The sequence below is a fragment of the Pleurodeles waltl genome, chromosome 3_1 (genome assembly GCF_031143425.1).
Source record: "Pleurodeles waltl isolate 20211129_DDA chromosome 3_1, aPleWal1.hap1.20221129, whole genome shotgun sequence".
Taxonomy (NCBI): Eukaryota; Metazoa; Chordata; class Amphibia; order Caudata; family Salamandridae; genus Pleurodeles; species Pleurodeles waltl.
In genome coordinates, this window is record NC_090440.1 from 648389628 (window position 1) to 648408741 (window position 19114).

Genomic DNA, 19114 nt, shown 5'->3' on the forward strand with positions numbered 1-19114 from the left:
TAGCTTATTTCAGAATATTGTGTTTTGCCTTTTTTAGGTCTCCTGAATATTCTTATATATAGCTGACCTGTAGCACAAGGACATCATTAGTTTAGAGGTCGATTCAGAAAGGCATTTAGGAATATGGTAATTAATATTACAGTTGTACTCTTTTATGTACTCATGCATTCCTTTGTGAATCCCCCCCAAAAAGTCCAATTCACTATTAGTAAAAGCAGGCACAATTATTTCGTTGAATAGTAACTGTATTTGAATATTCACCAAATATTCAAATTTTTCTGATTGTAGATGCTTCGTGACAAATTCATTTAAGAGTACATAAACGAGTACTGCAGGAGTACTAGCTCACACACAAAAAAAACCTTGATGAATGGGCCACTTAGCGTTTATATGAAACATTTTTTGTGGAAATAGATTTACTTACACTGGTATGGTCAACAGATTTAGCAATTGCTCTGCTATCGGACCGATACAGTTTCCTGCTTGTTAATGAAGTGACTAAATATTAGGCCCAGGTGATTTATTTTCTTAAAAATTAAGCTTGTCACATAATTTTGCCTTGTGGGAGACTGGTTCAAGCAGAAAATGTCTTGTGGGAAATGAGTAACTGGATTGTACTTCACCCCAACGCTCAGCTTTAGCAACATTCATCACTTAAGTTTAGAAACTGCAGGGAAAATACATTGAGCAGTGAGCTTCTACGATTTTTGTAACAGAGGATACAAAAAAATATTACATATAAAAAAACACTTTTCCCACCACTATATTAAAGCTTGGAATGTTCACTAACGCCCAGCTCAAATAAAGGGCGACATTTTTTAGAAACTTTGAAATTCATACGGACAATTTTTTGAACGCTCAAGCTCACAAACTGTCAAAAAAGTGCAGTCTTGTGATGTATGTGGAGATTAAAGAGACTATTGTTTTACCATTTTGTGTATTCGTTACAATAACTATAGAGATCAGTGTTCGGGTTCAACAAAAATTGCTTCGATAATCGTTATTCCGAGCACTTCTCACCGTCTGCTAAGAAGCCTTTTAACCTACGGATAAAAATTAAATTGGATAATATTTTTTTGAAAGATCAGCAGTCTCTATGGACTCAACATGCCATTAGGTAGTTTATTCATTCATTACTACACATATGTGTAATTACTGCTAACCATTGTCCTCAGTGAGGGCATGATTCTTCACAGTTTGCATATTGCCTTTGCAGTTCACCCCGATACCTGTATCCGTAATGCACTGTTGAATATTTGTTGTTAAAAGTGTGGTTCTACAAAGTTACAAACATTTGGAGGGGAAGCAGTGGGACAAACCATTGCTTTTTTTCCTACCTCTGAAATTCTCATCTATGAATGTACATGTATGTGTTACCCTCCGATGTAACACACTGAAATGTAAGGATTGCCAACAAGTACCTTTCGCTAGTTTGTAAGCTGATCCTGTGCACACACTGTTGCATGTAGCTAGATGTGTCACCTGGATTGGTAGGGGTGGAACCTCTAGTCATCTTCAACCACAGTCTGGCATTTGTTCTCATACTCTTCGACTTTCAAAGGCCTATGACACCATTGTCCAAGATGTGTTTAATCATTCACGTAGAGTCAGCACAGCTAACCTATCCTTGGGTTATCTTTTTGAGCAATGAACCCAAGCCAGTCAAGCTGGTTGCCTGCTTTTCTGAAACCACTGCCGTCGGATATGATGTACAATATGGATCTTTTAAAAAATCAACTTGTCCCTGTTACCCTGCATTTTTTATGCCTGGCACATTGGCTACCACACGCATGCAGGTGACTGACATATATATTTCACGTTAGAGGTACAGCATGACATACTAACTGAAAGACTACTGGACAAAGCTCAAGGGATGTTGGCTCAAGGGTCTGAACTATGAAATCCTACTCCATGTCCCAGTGAATTTCTTCACCTCTAACTTTAATTCACACAGACATCATTGGCCTACCACAAAAAGAGAAAAAAGAAACAAAGCCACTAGAGGCTGATGGCCTGGGACTTCCTGACATCTATATATACTATATAGGTGCCCAAACCTATTACTGAGGTACTCAGGGTTGTAACTCGGTCACTAAGATTGGAAAGGTGTGAGCTTCAGATTTTCCAACAATGAGGCTGGCACATAATGTTTAAATCCATTACATGACAAGCAGGGTGCATGAAAGGGGCCTAAGGGGCAATGGGAAGCGAGAGGAATGCGGATTGGTTGCAGTGCTACGAGGAGTACTAGGAGAGAAAACACAGTATTTTGTTAAATAACTACATTTTGGGGACTTTCAAAACAGAGAAGGAGTGTGTGTGTGTGTTTTTCTCTGTGTGTATATGTAATATTCCTAGTGAAATCCGACTACCAACTCACCATACATGGCTGAAAGCACCTGTACTCAGCTATTTATCAAAAAATACATTTATTAGGAGGGTGTAACACCCCAACAACCCCCTGAAGCTACGCCCCTGGAAATACTGTATTACGACCCAATACACACCAATGCATGGCCCTGTTGAGCGTGCCATTGCTCGCACTCACTCTTTATTGGGCCAAGTTTTTGTGGCCCCGCACGTGGCTTGTCTGGAAGTTGATGTTATTGCCTTAACAAGCTGAGCACAGCGGGGTCAAGCATGTGGCCTTCAACAGGAACGTTCATATTGTCCACTACTACTGCTTGCAGATAACCCATTGCTCCAACCAACCAGAGAAAAGGCCATAAAGGGCTTTTTGCGACAGATGGACCTGATGACAATGGGTGATCTATTGCAGAATAAAACGTTCATTTCTCAGCAGAGTTTCAGCAGTTGACAGGGTGTAACACCACTGGCACTGTTTTGCTATCTAAGGCTGTGATCAGCAACCAAAGTGGGAATTTCAACTTTCCCTGTGGCGCTAACAGATATGCCTCTCCTCACATCCAACACAGAGCGTGCCGACTGGGTCACTCCATCTCATACCTGTACTCTAGCCTTATGTCCAACACAGCAGGTACACTCCTGAAATCCAGACCAAGGTGAGAGAAGTCCCTGAGTTACCAGCTTCCTAAAAGACATGGGGCAATTGTTGTGCTCACAAGTTTAAGCTGATACAATTTAAGTTTTGACATCATTACTTCTGAATGTATCCTGAAATTTGGTGGTACAGATTAAAGCAGGTGTGCGAGGTGCAGCCTACTTAATGCAGATTTTCAACATATGTCTTGGGATTTTCCTGCTCTCTCACTTTATTGACAGGAGGTATTCCTTACCATCTCTGAGATTCTGGGAACTTCCATCGCCCCTTCACTGCAGGTTGCCTTGCTGGGGACACCTAGAAAATTCCTATTGAGAGCAGATGGCTCACCTCTATTCTTCCATAATTGACAAATAGGTGTGTAGCAATGGTTTGGCAGCCGCAGCTCCTCTATTAGGGCAGAGGAGCAGCTCTCTACTAAATGCAGAGTCAAAAAATAAAGCTGTAATAAATTTAATTTATTGTAGTTCTCTTTTTGATACTACAGCCAAGCATCAAGGTGGGGCCTCTGCTGCAGAGCTGCAGCACCAGGGAGGAGTTGTGGGCAGTTAACTTTATAGTGCACATGTCTTGCTGGCCATCAAGAAAGTCATCAAAAGTGTCATACACACTTTAAATTTGAGTTTAATGGGCACCCTTAGCAGTCTTAGACAGCTGGGTGGAGCAGGTACAGGCTCCCAGTGCCTGAGAGAGCGTCGAGCCAGCACGCTCAAACCAATCCTGGCACTTCTCTCATACTGCTTCATATAAGCAGCATGAGAGCACCTTCCAGAGTAGTTAAGGGTGTAGGCTCTCAAACCACGTGATCCCCACTGGAATGAGGAATAACGAGGAGAAGAGGACAGGAAGAGGTGAGACACTTGCACTGCCCTCAGCCGCAACTCCAGAGCTCTCAGTCATAGTCCGTTATAAACACTCTTTATAACAAGTCATGATTGATTGCTTTGGAGTTGACCCTAAAGGCGTTCACAATGTCCTATCGTCTGTTCGTGAAAACAAATGGTTTGTTAGGCCTACCACCAGCCACCACAGTGGTTTAAATGCAAAAGAGAACCGGCAATTAAAGCTATCGCTAGAAGACACTGTCTTTTGCCAGGGCATTTTCGAACAATACGCAAAAACTTTACACATAGTTTACCATCCCTGAGACAACTGGAATCTATTCCACTCCTATCACTGCCGTACAGTGGGGTCTTTGCCCTACTCCTCTCGGACCCCGAAATCTTCTGCTACATTCAATTAAATTTTTGTGCTGCTGTTTGTAATATATATCCCCATTCCGTAATTATTTTTCCAATGCTCCCATTTTGTGTGTGAAGTCGACCTGCTATGATGTTTTACTGGATCTGTAGCAACGGCTGTGTTTTACTGTTATTGTATTGCAAAAATTCAATAAAGACAGTTTTTAAAAAGGTGAGAAAGAAACAAGCTTGGAGCTTTCTTTGATCGTGACCTCTCTGACAACATTATGGAATTCTCCCTCTTCCAATCTTTTCTTACAAAAAATAATATTTCTCCTAGTGATCACTGCATATTTATTTCAGCGCTATCCAAATACAGATCCTTTAAAACATCTTGAAAAACCAAAGCACCCAAAACCAATACTTTACCAAATATGTGTGAACACTGATTCTTAAAACAACTTCAAAGAAAGATTATAGTCCAGCTCACTGCACCTGTTCCATAAGGCATTGCACAGTCGCAGACCAAGATATTACTCAGCTGGATCTCATAGCTTTTTGTATGCTACCCAGGTTTCAGTGAGCATTAACAGTCCTGTCCTCTTGTCAGAGAAACTATCAAACTTAACGCACCAATGCATTTTCTGACACTTACATTTGCACACATAATGGAAGCAGCAGGCATCTTCGTTATAGACTTTTGCTGGTTTGCTTTCATCTATGCAGACTGGAACGATCACGGGAGGGCAGCGGATGCTCATAATGCTTCTGTTACCAGTCATCTCGCAGACTGAGTTAGAACAATTGATGACATTTATGACGGGGGGATTCTGCAAAGAGAAAGCTTATGTTTCATTTACACACCACACACAGAGGCATCTTGTGTGATATTGGCCCGATTATGTGGTCAAAAGTATCGTCCATGTTAAGTAGATCATAAATTGACATTGTAGATAACAATGAAACTGTGCATCTGAGCGACTTCACCACTGCACAGAGGTCAGAAATGGAACACTCATGGAAGAAGGCATTGTTATAGTTCCTCCAGTTTTTAGAAGAAGCTGAAAATCTCTGGTCAAACACACAATGAAGAGTCTTCCACCCTTTATTTTAAAGATCATTTACAGGCCAATGTATTCTTACATTAGCATACATTAAAAGTCTTATTAAAGGTTTAAAGTATGTTTTATTTTTTCACACAAAATTACAAACAGTGCATGTCACCTCCCTTTCCCCCTTTTAATTGGAGGCAGACATATTATTTCCCATTGACAATGATTCAAGTATGATTGTTTTTTCTCATCATCCATGCCTTTAATATGATAACTATTACGTTGACAAATAGCTATATTTTCTAATGGCCTTCAGCTCCATCTCTCGGGTAGGATTGTAGAAACTCACACAAAATGTTTTATTTGATGTTAACGAATGCATTTGCAGAGATGTATGGTGCTGGAGGCTACTTCGAAAAAATGGGTGGTGGAAAAAGTACTGAGGGCCGGGGTATGAGGAAGAAAGAACAAACAAAAGAGGATAAGGGTTAGAGAATATAGAAAGTTGAAGCAGGTACTGGACTTGTAAGAGCTACAGAAATTGCCTTTGAAAGATCTATAAGCTGAGAAACCTATAACATCTGTGTTTAAGGGGGTGTTGGCATGCAATATTTCACTATCAGCAGTAATAGGTTTAACACTTAATTTGGGTCATATGATGCTGCAGGGATCAAGTTACTTTCTTCGAAATGTGCGTAGAGAATGTATAACATCATAATAAGAGGGAAGGAAATCCAGCATTTTACTATATTCTACACCTTTTTTTAAAATGTTGGTTTTGGACATCAGTTGTTTATCCTCTGAAGCAGCTGGGTCAGTGGCGTAATATTAACCACTCAGCCCCGCGGTGCGGGGGAGGGGGGTGACAAGGTCCAGACATTCACCTCAGCACAGTCAGCTCTGTGCATGGGAGGCAGGCCCCTGGCCAGAGGGCTCCTGACTGGGTCCAGGGGAGGAGGGCCCTACATATACTTTGCAAGGGGGGCCCTCAAGTTTCTTTATGCTACTGAGCTGGGGCCTGCTAATCAGCTCTTATATTTATTCTGTCTGAAACATAAAGTTGTTGTGTGCTCACATTGATAACTTTTACACTATGAAATCCCAGCTGTAAATGTGTATAAATGTGTTGAACAGCTGTGTAACGGTCAAATCTGGACTGTCTTCCTTATTAAACTTAAAATAGGCTTGTACAAAATGTGCATATTTTATTCAGGGTTTCATGCAAATTACACAAAACGCAAACTCAGTATTCGTTGTTATTTTTTTTTTAGTGCGAAATGCATTATTGCATACATTTTGCATTAGAGGCAGGAGAACTAAATTGGACAACATGAAGAGTGGCTGCTTCCAAATCCAAATTCAAATTGATATATAGAGCACAACTTATTATCCCAGGGGTTATCAGGGCGCTAGGCTACAAATTGTTGTGTTGCTTGTGTTGTTCCCCAAAGGGATGGAAAATTACATTACGCAGTCTAATGGCATAATTTTAGCCTGTTTACATAAAACGTCTTATGAAAAATGAAGTAAATCACAGATTATACTGGTCAACTTAAAATTTTGACCTGTTCTTATTTAAAAGATCAGAGGTTTCGAACCTTTCTTTAATAGAAATTAAATCTGATTTAATCTCTGAATTAGCACATTTGACATTTTCGCCAATCGGTAATGAATGTAAACGTTTTGTATAGATGAGCAATGTTCAAATTTGGAATGTAAAGTTAAAGGAGATGCTTCCCCTCGTACAAAAAAAATGATTGTGAAGAAAATGGGACAAACCTCAAATTTGATATATATAGAAGAAATAATATGATCAAGTCAATTGATGTATTGGATTTTGATTAACTACACTGTAAGAATGCATACTGCATGACTGAAATTTAGATATAGTGTTATCAAACGGCTAAACCCCTTTGCATGGCACAAACTCTTATAGCTTGAACACAATTGCCCCTCTTTACACCAAATCTTCCATAGAGTTGCATTTGCCAAATGTTTGATTTCAAAAGCCTTCAACAAAATGGACTGCAAAAACAAAAACATTCCCAAACGCAGGTTAGACTTTCTCTGTCAAAAGAGGTCATAAAGTTTGCTCTCTTTGTGAAGAAGTGACCTTGGCACCCCAGTGGAACTCTTTGAAGCATTGGGTGGGTCTCAGCTGGGACTTGGAGGGGTGTGGCTGTTTTTGAGCCCCGAGAGGCTCTAGTGAGCTGATCTCTTAGGGGGAGTTTGAAGACAATTCAATACAGAAAGAGAGGGGAATGGAGTCAAGATACTTCTATCTTTGTTGCCAATTAAACAAAGGACTTTAGCATTTCTGTTGCAGACACACCATTCTGAAAACAGACGAACTGAGACACACTGTTGTAAATATTAATTGAGGGTGAGCCTCACAGATTGAGTTGGTCTTTCAAAAACACCTGCATGGAAACTCTCTGAAAAGTACATGGGACTAATGAAGAAGACTTTCTGTTAGAATCCCCATCAACCTAAGATAGGGCTATGGCAAGAAGGTTGTTTCCAGGTCTACCTTGGGACTAGAAATGTTCTCCAAGGGCTCAGAAAGATAGTATACTATTCACCCACAGAGGGAAAGTCGTCTGTGTCCTGCACAGAGGAGCTTACTTTTCTAAGAATATAAAAGGTCCTAGGCTGTGTCTGCCTAGAAGGAGCCCGACAAATGAGTGACAGTTGGACATTTCTTTATCCAGGCCATGTATCGTTTCTCCCTTCTGTCTGGGAAGTGAACACATCCTTCCAGAGTGAGGATGTTACAGATGTTGAAGAAGAAACTCGGGAACCAGTTCCATATGGGCACTTTGCTGTGGACATGAATCAGGGTTGGGGAGCCTTTTTGCAGCTTAACCCCTTGTATGTGTCCTAAGAAGACTGTCTCATAAATTTAGAGTCTTTTGAAGTACATGGAAGAAGTTATTGAACCTTATCTATTGTTGGAAGTTATAATTTTTCTCCTGTGGGGCACCGAGACCAGGTGCCATTGCAGCCCAAAAAAGATAAAAACTTGCTGGTGGTTTTATTGATTTGTACCACTCTCAACTTTCAAACCCAAGGTTCAAGACAGCTTCGGACACATGAAAATAAAGATGGGACACCGTGAATCTCTCTTTAGCTACAACTTCCAGCCTTCCTCCTGAAGATTATTAATCTCCAGAAAAAACGTAACTTCTCCCCGACCTATCGCCATCACTGGTCTGCTGATAAGAATAAGAATGAACCAACAATTTAAAACTTTCCATCCTTACTAAAATGTCAGCAATTAAGCGTGCTAAATCCCACTGTACTGCACACAATTAACTATTGACCTACGATTGTTTCTTATCGAAAGCTTTTGTTGATTTAACAACTATTGATCAGTACATCTAATTGCCTTAGTTGTGGTGTCATTTTATTTATGACTTTTTATCTTTGTAATGATATTGGTTTGGAGATGTTTAAATGCAATGTTGATTTTGATGTTGTTGCTCAAGTACACCATAAAATGTGCTCAGAGGAAGACCTTGCTGCTTGAGTCAAGCTATCAGGGTTTGCCACATAATCCTCGCACAACGCATTTGCCTAACAGGAATCATATAGTTTAGGATTTGTGGAAGTTCAGTTACAGCTAATGTCAGAACTGAGTCTCTCCCATAGCTTAAGAAACCTTTTCTCTACAAATAGGCTGCAGGTGTCACAGTTTCTTCAAGATGAAAATGAATGCTATATTCTAGCATGAACTGTAGCATTTGTATGATACGTATGATGTGTTTTTTTGTATTTTGTTCTGGTAAAGTTTTTTTCACTGACTGTTCTCAAATAGGCGGAAACATGTGAATGGTCTGTACAGTTCTTGGTTTGTCTAGTCATTTTCTGGAATACAATGGAGTAAATATATATAGAGAATGAGCATTCACCCTACATCGCATATTAGAACCAATGACAAAAATAAACTACTGACGAGATACAGAGAAGATAAGCAGAATAGCTCATTAACATAACAAATATGTTTTAGGGACATGTTCGAAAAGACACAGGCGAGCTGAATAATGTATTCCCCAAAGGAAGACTGTTTCAAAGTGGAGGTTCTAAAGATGAAAGAGGCCTGCCTCAGTCCTTCACACAAAGTACTTCCAAAAGCAATTAAGAATTAGAATAAAGACATCGGGATAATTGATGATGCAGGCACTGAGCAGTTAAATTGGATGTTTCTGTTCCCTCAATGCCCTCATATATCAGAGTTTTAAAGTAAACTTTCTGTTTGATTGGAAGCCCGAGGACGTTGATAACGGAGGGTGTGACTAAGGGCCTCATAATGACCCTGGCGGGCGGCGGAGGCCGCCCGCCAGGATCGCGCCCTCCAAATTACCGCGCCGCGGTCAAAAGACCGCGGCGGGTATTACGAGTTTTCCCCTGGGCTGGCGGGCGGTTCCAGTTAAACCGCCCGCCAGCCCAGGGGAAAACGACCTTCCCACGAGGATGCCGGCTCGTAATCGAGCCGGCGGAGTGGGAAGGTGCGACGGGTGCTACTGCACCCGTCGCGTATTTCACTGTCTGCAAGGCAGACAGTGAAATACATTTTGGGGCCCTCTTACGGGGGCCCCTGCCGTGCCCATGCCATTGGCATGGGCACGGCAGGGGCCCCCAGGGGCCCCGCGACCCCCCCTACCGCCATCCTGTTCATGGCGGCTTTCCCGCCATGAACTGGATGGCGGTAGGGGGGGTCAGAATCCTCATGGCTGCGGAGCGCGCTCCGCAGCCATGGAGGATTCCAATGAGCAGCGGAAAGTCAGCGGGAGACCGCTGACTTTCCGCTTCTGACCGCGGCTGAACCGCCGCGGTCAGAATGCTCATTGGAGCACCGCCAGCCTGTCGGCGGTGCTCCCGTGGTCGGTGGCCCTGGCGGCCACCGGCCGCCAGGGTCAGAATGACCCTCATAATCTCTCTTCTTCTGTCCACATACCAATCTAATGGTCAAGTTTTGAGTTCTCTCCAATGCTGTGAGAGAGGTCTGAGGATTAAAGGATTGACAATTATGGGGACTGACTGAAATACACTTTAAGATATTTTACTTCGCTTCTGTAACACTCTAGATCACGTGCTGTTAATTCTCTTGCTAAGTTTTATGGATGTACCCAGGGGCGGCTGGTAACCTTGGAAGTGCCCCACCACTACATAAAAACAAAATAAAACACTCCCACCCTCAAAAGCCCATAAATAAACATCACCTCCCTCAAAAGCTCAAAATATAATACCCCTTTGCTCCAAAAGCCCATACTAAAACAACCCCTCCCTCCAAAACTGCAAAATAAAACTGTGTTATATAAAATTAAAATAAAAAGTACTTACCATCTACGGCACATTCACATGTAGTCTGCTCTCATGCTATTAAGCAGCAGGAGAGAAGCTCCTGGACTGGATACAGTGGGCTGGCTGGATACTCCTTCAGGCTCTAGAGGTCTGTGCGCTCTCTCCACCCAGCTGCCTAAGACAGCTTGGGATAGAGAACTTCAAAGTGTGCATGTCAGGTTGGCCATCGAAAGACAGCCGGCCAAACCGACATGTGCGCTTTGGAGCACCCAGCCAGCCACTGTGCTCCTCTCCTATATGCTGCCATTCATCAGCAAAAGACATGCCCTGCATGCCTTTTACCTGGGGGGCACTGCGGCACTCATATCAGGAAAAAATAAAGTGGCAATTAAATCATTTCATTTACATTTTATGTTTCACTTATGGCTCATAGTGGGTAGGAGGGTGATGCTCCACTGTCCTCGAGAAGAAACCACCACTGGGTTCTCCTAATGTAAAAAAAAGGGTGCAAGATTGTTTGGGCTCATGCAACTTGCATTTTACATTGGAGTGGTGCTGTAGCTCAGGCTGTGAAAAACACAGAATCAGCTGTTGAGAAGGGGGGGGGGGACTCAGCTGGACAGGGGAATCAAAAGGAGCCCTTACAAAAATGTTCAAACTAGCCCCTCTCCCTCAGTCTCCTCGTGCAATCTCTCTCCTTCCATCCATCCGCTCTCATCCTCTCTCTTCTTCCTTTCTGATAACTACATTCCCACTCTTTTCCTCTCTTTATTTCTTCCAACTCCTTCCTTTGTCTGTTACAATTAAACTCTGGCAGTGCTTGGTTTGTAAAGTAATGAGTGATGGTGCTCAAAGCGCTGCTCAGAAGCCTGCGCAACGCTACAAAACGTCAGCATGCTGAATACCAAGGCTGGTCGACCTGAATCCACCTTAGGCCACTTCAATCCGTTACCGGACACTCCTTTCCCCTGTATATACCTCCTGCAGGTTCCTGCTTTCTCCCTTTCTGACAGATTTTTCGTCTTTCTCTTCCTCATTCTTTCCCGTTTATGTTTTTTACCATTCTTGCCTTCAGTAAATGTCTGATGAGGAAAAGTAAGTGCCAAAATCAGTGCTGCTGGCTGAAATTAAGCACTGACCTCAAGGTGCTGGGGGAAGTGACAGAAGCACCAGTAGGGGCCCTCTGCCCTATAACAGACCTACTGGGGCTTTGGCCCAGCGTGGAAATGCCCGGTAAAATTAAAGGCCTGTCCGGCTCTGATTGGGCTGAAGATTCATCAATGCAGCTCAAAGGCAAGGTTATGGTCTAGGGGTTTTAGACACTATTTGAGAAGAAGGGCAGAGCTGGCTTGTGACTGGGAAACTACACACGAAACTGTGATAACCATGCCTCTAAGCCCCTTTATGTAATTTCTCATTTTAATCACATAACCCATTTCAAAATTAAAACATCCTCTGTTTTGAGGTCTGCTTTACCTGGGCAGCAGCTACTTTAAAAAATAAACATTCTCAAAGCTAATAGGTCTGGCCTTGTATGTGAATAAGTGCTTCATTTACTGAGCCAGCATACACACAGGCAAACTTAGAAACATACAAATGCTCACACTGACCCACATTATATTTGGAGAACTGGCACCAAAGTCTGACTGCAAAAGCACTTTCTGTCCACCCAGAACTCCTTGACGGGATCTATGGTGAGACTGCACAAAGACAATCACTGCAGAGCTCTCTTGAGGCCGCTACTGTGACAGATCTCATGGCGATGATGGCACACGAGCTCTTGTAAGACTGCTGAAAAATGAGATATTGCAAGACTGCTGATGCACTAGCTTTCATGAGAATGCTGCTCTTCCGACGTTGCTGATATAGAAACAATTGTGAAACTGCTGCCGCACAAAGAATCTTGACACTGCTGTTTCACAAACTCTCATGATGATTCATGCACGCGATCTCTTGTAACACTGCTCCCACGTGAACGTCCTTGAGATTAGTGAGATACCTTCAGTGGTAAGACTGCAGCCACATCTTTGGTAATGGCAAATTCATGTTTTCACTGCAGACAACAGATGAGTGACATATCCAGGACTGTAGTAGATAGACCGAATGCAGTTACACTTTATTATCGTACAGGAAGCTCTTGCCAAGCAAACATACAACTGCCAAGGCCGATCCCACTATGAACATTAAAAAAAATAGTTCTTTCAAATATTCACTCTATACTCATAGAGACATCTCTCCCTTGCACTCACACACTGATCCACCCTGAACTTAAACAGGAAAAATACTCAACCTGCTCTCATGCAGCTACAATACTGCCCACCATGCACTCATAGACACACTAATCACTTACTAATCACCCTGCACTCACTGAGTCACGGTTATCACCCTTTACACATACACAGACACCTCTAACCCTGTACTCACACAGCCACACCACTCACCCTGCACTTACACAGAAATGCCACTCATCATGCAAACCTCTTTCCCTGTATGCATACAAGTCCACTGCTGATCTTGCACCCACGTCTCATCCTACACATCTCTTAACCTGCACATTCAGATACACCACTCACACTGCACACAGACACACTACTCACAGGCACACCAGGAACTCTTGAAGGCAAAAAACTCACCAGGCAATCTCCCTCTCTCTCTCTCTCTGTCTCTCTCTCTCTCACACACACACACTCACACACTGTGCACCCTGCGCTCACCCAGGCACACCACCCACCCTAGACTCACACAGGCACCTTGCTCACCCTGTACTTGCTGTTCACAGCTCACCATTCATTTACAGACACCTCCTCTCACCATGCACTCATACTGATACCCCTCAGCCTCACCCTGTTCTGAGAAGCATACCTCTCCCTACACCCACAGATACATATGTCAAATTGCACTCACAGACACACCATATAATCCACACGTCCACACCTCTCAACCCAAGCCGTAACACTGTAGCTCTTCCTTGGGTTAGCCTTATTGGAGGAATGCTGACAAAGGGTTTTTCCCTTGAAGGGGCCTGAATAGCATCAAGCAGCTCTGGGGCCTGGGAGATCTATGCTGAAGTTTCACCTAGAAAAAGAATTACAAGGCGAAGGTCCCTTTTCTGCGCAGCACACCATTGGTGCCAAGGTTGCCAAATGTATAGTCTGTAAACAATCAGGAGATGATGTTTGCATGGCTGTGAGGGAGGATTCACATGATCTCTCTGATTCCCCTTTTAAAATCCATGTTTATGGAAGATCACAAGGCTACATTAGATTTAGGCCCATATTTATACTTTTTTTGAACTGCGTTTGCGTAATTTTTTGACACAAAAGCGGTGTTAACTTATAAAATACAATTGTATTTTGTAAGTTTGCAATGCTTTTGCGTCAAAAAGTGACTCAAATGCAGCGCAAAAAAATAAAAAATATGGGCCCTAGTGTTTTAAGGCTGTAGATAAGGCACTAGTTAGACTCATCTTGCCAGAGACACAGAGGGGGTCATTACAACATTGGCGGTAAAAGTTGCTTACCGCCGTGCAGAAGACTGCCAATACACCGCGGCGGCGGCGGTATTCCGCCACAGCTATTATGACACACATCTTGGAATCCGCCGAAATTCAGACACCCACACAACACCGCCACACCAAAGGTCAGTCATAAACTGGCAGAAACAAATCCTCCACCTCCACGCCAACAGAAACACGCCCATGCTATTACGACCCACGAATCCACGCGGCGGTCTTTCAACCACGGTATTCCATCGGCGGTACACACCGCCGCGCTCAAAATACACACACATCTCCAAAACACTGCCACATTGGACAATTACAAATACACACACCTGATACACATACAAACAACACTCCCACACACCCAACACAATATAAAACACACATCCACATCACCCACAAACCCCTACGACCCAAAAATCTCGAACGAAGGCCAGAGAGAGAGCACAGAATAGACAACCCCATCACACAGAGGCACACAACACCATCACCCACACAACATCCACGCACAAAACACCACACACCACAACACTCACCACACTCATCACCACATACACCACCCCACACATCACACACACCACCCCATGTCACGCCAAAGACACCCCCGCTTCTCAGAGGAGGAGCTCAGGGTCATGGTCGAGGAAATCGTCCGGGTAGAGCCACACCTATTTGGCTCACAGGTACAGCACACATCAATAGCCAGGAAGATGGAGTTATGGCGCAGAATAGTGGACAGGGTGAACGCCGTGGGACAGCACCCAAGAAATTGGGAGGACATCAGGAAGAGGTGGAACGACCTACGGGGGAAGGTGCGTTCAACGGTCTCCAGGCACATCATCGCGGTACAGCAGACTGGCGGCAGACCCCCACCTCCTCCCCCACAACTAACAACATGGGAGGAGCAAGTCTTGACCATCTTGCATCCAGAGGGCCTCGGAGGAGTCGGTGGAGGATGGGACACTGGTAAGTCAAATCTTAACTACCATATCCCCCACCCTACCTGCATGCTATCACACACCCCCACCCTTACACCCTCCCCTATCACTCCAAATCCTCACTAATCTACCCATAACACAAACCACCCATCACAACACCAAGCCCTGCATGACACAACTAAGCATGGACACCCCTCACTAAAGCATGCCCACTGCACATAGCCAGAACACCCCCCCAACCATCATCACACAAACCCACACACAGGAATGCTTGCACTGGGGTACACAAACACCCACCCATTGCACACCATTACACACACACATGCAATAATCATGCTCTTATGCCCCTGCAGGAACACGAAGGTCTGTCACCACACCAGAGGGTCCAGACAACACCACTCCACCCCCAGAAGAGGCCCACAGTGACGAGAGCAGTTCTGCCCTACTGGATCCTGATGACCAGCCCGGACCATCGTGGGCCTCGGGACAGTCGGTTCCCCTTGCACAGGCACAGCCCAACACCAACCTTCCAGCCTCTGGTAACACCAGCACAGCACCCACCCAGCGGGCCCAAACCTCCCTACCCAGGACAGGTCAATCAGCGGTGTGTCCCCCACTACAGGGAACCCAGGATAACCCACCACCCCAACAACAACAGGGACCTGGGGGCAGTGGTAGTGGGCACACGGTACAGGGGACGGAGGCCCAGGAACACAGGGGGACTGGGAGGGCTGCTGTGCGACAGGGGGCGGACAGGCCAAGGGAACCCACTCTCCACACAGGCCCTCCCCTCCATCATGGGAGCATACCACCACTCCCAGGAGACGATGGCGACGGTCCTGGACAAGTTGCAGGAGATCCTGCGCCTGCAGGACGAACTGTATTTGGGGTTCAGGGAGGAGCTCAGGACCATCAGCTCCGCCCTGGGCACCATCGTAGGGGTGCTGAAGGACATACAGCAGACCTTGAGGGACACCGTGGCAGTCCAAGGGGCCCCGGACACTAGCAAGGACGATGAACTGCCCACCACCTCCGCCGGCACTAGTGGACAGGACGTCCCGCCACAGGACCACCACATCAGCACCCCACCCCCTGCAGACGGAGAACCACCACGCAAGCGGTCCCTGAGATCCAGGCACAGGACAGAGCAAGATGGCAAGACCCCGCCAGGAAATGAGACCACCCTCTTTGTCCTCCCACTGTCCCACTTTGTTACCCTGTCCATACTTAAACGGCCCCAGATCCACTTCCTATGCCCAGATGAGCAGTGCACCTGTGAGACTAATAGATTGAACTCTGCCATGGACATTCCTCCGCCATCACCCATCCTCATTTTACAAACCCCTCACATTTCAGAGCACTTCAATAAACACCCTTGAAACACAAAACAATCTGGAGTCAGTCTTTGATTTAGTAAATATGTATTATCAATGACAGTGTCATAATGGGTTTCCCATTGTAAGGCTAACGTATCTATGTCACACATCACAAGTCCTTGAAGGATGCAAGCAGATGACACGTTGGTAACCACACCTGTGAAACCGTAATGGAAGGGTACAACTCAGTTACCAAATAGTGATTGAATTCGAGAAACAGGATAGAGGTAGACGTGTGAAAGTTAATGTAATGTTAAAAATGAAAATGTTCTCACCTGTGTGTCACTGGAAACATTGCTGTATGACTGACTCCCTGTTGTCGTTGTCTTCTCCCTCAGCTTCATCCTCATCACTGTCCACAGGCTCCACAGGCTCCACAGCTGCTACAAAACCGCCATCTGGATCATCCTCCTGCAGAAAAGGCACCTGACGTCGCAAAGCCAAGTTATGGAGCATGTAGCAGGCGATGATGATGTCGCACACCTTCTTCGGTGAGCAGAATAGGGATCCACCTGTCATATGGAGGCACCTGAACCTGGCCTTCAGGAGGCTGAAGGTGTGTTCGATCACCCTCCTAGTCCGCCCATGGGCCTCATTGTGGCGTTCCTCTGCCCTGGTCCTGGGATTCCTCACTGGGGTCAGTAGCCAGGAATGGTTGGGGTAACCAGAGTCCCCCAATAGCCATACACGGTGCCTCTGGTGTTGACCCATCATATCAGGGATGCTGCTATTCCGCAGGATGTAGGCATCATGCACTGAGCCAGGGAACATAGCATTTACCTGCGAGATGTACTGGTCTGCCAAACAGACCATCTGGACATTCATTGAATGATAACTCTTCCTGTTCCTGTACACCTGTTCACTCCTGTGGGGGGGACCAGAGCTACATGGGTCCCATCAATGGCACCTATGACGTTGGGGATATGTCCAAGGGCATAGAAGTCACCTTTCACTGTAGGCATATCCTCCACCTGAGGGAAAATGATGTATCTCCTTACGTGTTTCAGCAGGGCAGACAACACTCTGGACAACACGTTGGAAAACATAGGCTGGGATATCACTGATGCCATGGCCACAGTTGTCTGAAAAGAGCCACTTTCAAGGAAATGGAGCACTGACAGCACCTGCACATCAGGGGGGATTCCAGTCGGATGGCGGATTGGTGACATCAGGTCTGGCTCCAACTGGGTACATAGTTCCTGGATTGTGGCACGGTCAAACCGGTAGGTGACGATGACATGTCTCTCTTCCATTGTCAACAAGTCCACCAGAGGTCGGTACACCGGAGGATTCCGCCATCTTCTCATATGTCCCAGCTGACGGTGCCTACGAAGGACAACAGCGAAGAACCAGTCATTATTCCTCCAGGTATGTACCCACAGTTACACACAAGACTACACCACTCACAAAACCCTTCCTGTATGTGTGTTGAGTGTAGGCCTAGCTATGTGTGACGCAGTAGGAAATGAAGCCAATTGGGCCCCTGAAATGGCAGCTGCCTGACCTCTAAACTGGGACAATGGGATTGTGGGGTAACTGCGCTGGCGTTGCACACCGCCGCGGTAGGCGGTCGTAGACCGCGGCGCAATGCTGCATTGGTTAACATTGGACCCTATGGGTCCCAGGAGCCAATGAACAGGTGCGCTGGCGGTGATGATGCGCACCGCCGCGGACGTCACCGCCATTTTCTATCTGTTCAATCACTAGATACCTGACCTTCGACAGGAGAGGACCTACACTGCAAGTGCTGCTGTGACCTCGGTCTGGAAGCGACGATGGCTGCTGTGTCTGGGGAAAGGGCCCCTGCCTTCACTGCACAGGAGTTGGAGAAACTGGTAGACGGGGTCCTCCCCCAGTACACGCTACTCTACGGTCCTCCAGACCAACAGGTTAGTACACAGGGAGCACGTTGTATGGGCTAGGCCTGGGTGGAGAGGGCTGGTTGGAAGAGGGAAGGGGGCAGAGTTCATAGCACAACAATGCATGGGAATGAATGGGCCACATTGCCAGAGTAGGGAGGGGGCCACTCACAACGACGGTGCAGTTGGTAATGACTGTTCCTCTTCCCTTGTGCATGTCATGTAGGTCAGCGCCCACCAGAAGAGGGACATTTGGTGTGCCATCGCCAAGGAGGTCCGGACCCTGGGGGCCCACCAGAGACGGGGCACCCACTGCCGGAAGAGATGGGAGGACATTCGCCGCTGCAGCAAGAAGACGGCGGAGGCTCAGCTGGGGATGGCCTCCCAACGTGGGAGGGGTGCCCGTCACACCATGACCCCCCTGATGTTCCGGATCCTGGCAGTGGCCTACCCGGAGTTGGATGGGCGCTTGAGGGCATCACAGCAGACACAAGGGGGTGAGTACAACAACATTCTGCTGACTTTGCGTGCAGTGGAGGTGTCTGGGTGGGGGAGGTGGGCTGTGGGTATCCCTAGGCCAGGGCGAGTTAGGTAGGCAAGGCCCCTCCGTAATGTAGGCCATGTGGCACTCTACCCCACCTCAGCAGAGTGCCAAGTCGAGGTACAGTTGTCCCTGTGGCATACATGTGCGCAGATGTCCACCATTGCCATGTAGGCCATATACTAGAAATTGCATGTGCAGAGGGCAGGAGCACGGCGTAATGCAGGGGGCTGCTGCGTCTGTCTTGTCCGCCAACTGTAGCGGTAATCCATGCACTAAAACTCTCTTTCTTCTGTCTCCCCCCCTTTTTCTGCTCTCCCTGTCCTTTTGTACATCAGCATCAAC

The 19114-nt window shown here is 45.8% G+C and overlaps 1 protein-coding gene across 1 annotated transcript in view; it reads right to left on the bottom strand.

Moving 5' to 3' along the window:
* Window positions 1-19114, bottom strand: part of LOC138283527 (mucin-5B-like) — a 402759-nt gene that overhangs the window by 17959 nt on the left and 365686 nt on the right. The window contains exon 27 of the mRNA XM_069221467.1: window positions 4859-5033. Within this exon, the coding sequence (XP_069077568.1) occupies window positions 4859-5033 (175 nt within the window). The remainder of the gene's footprint in view (window positions 1-4858; window positions 5034-19114) is intronic.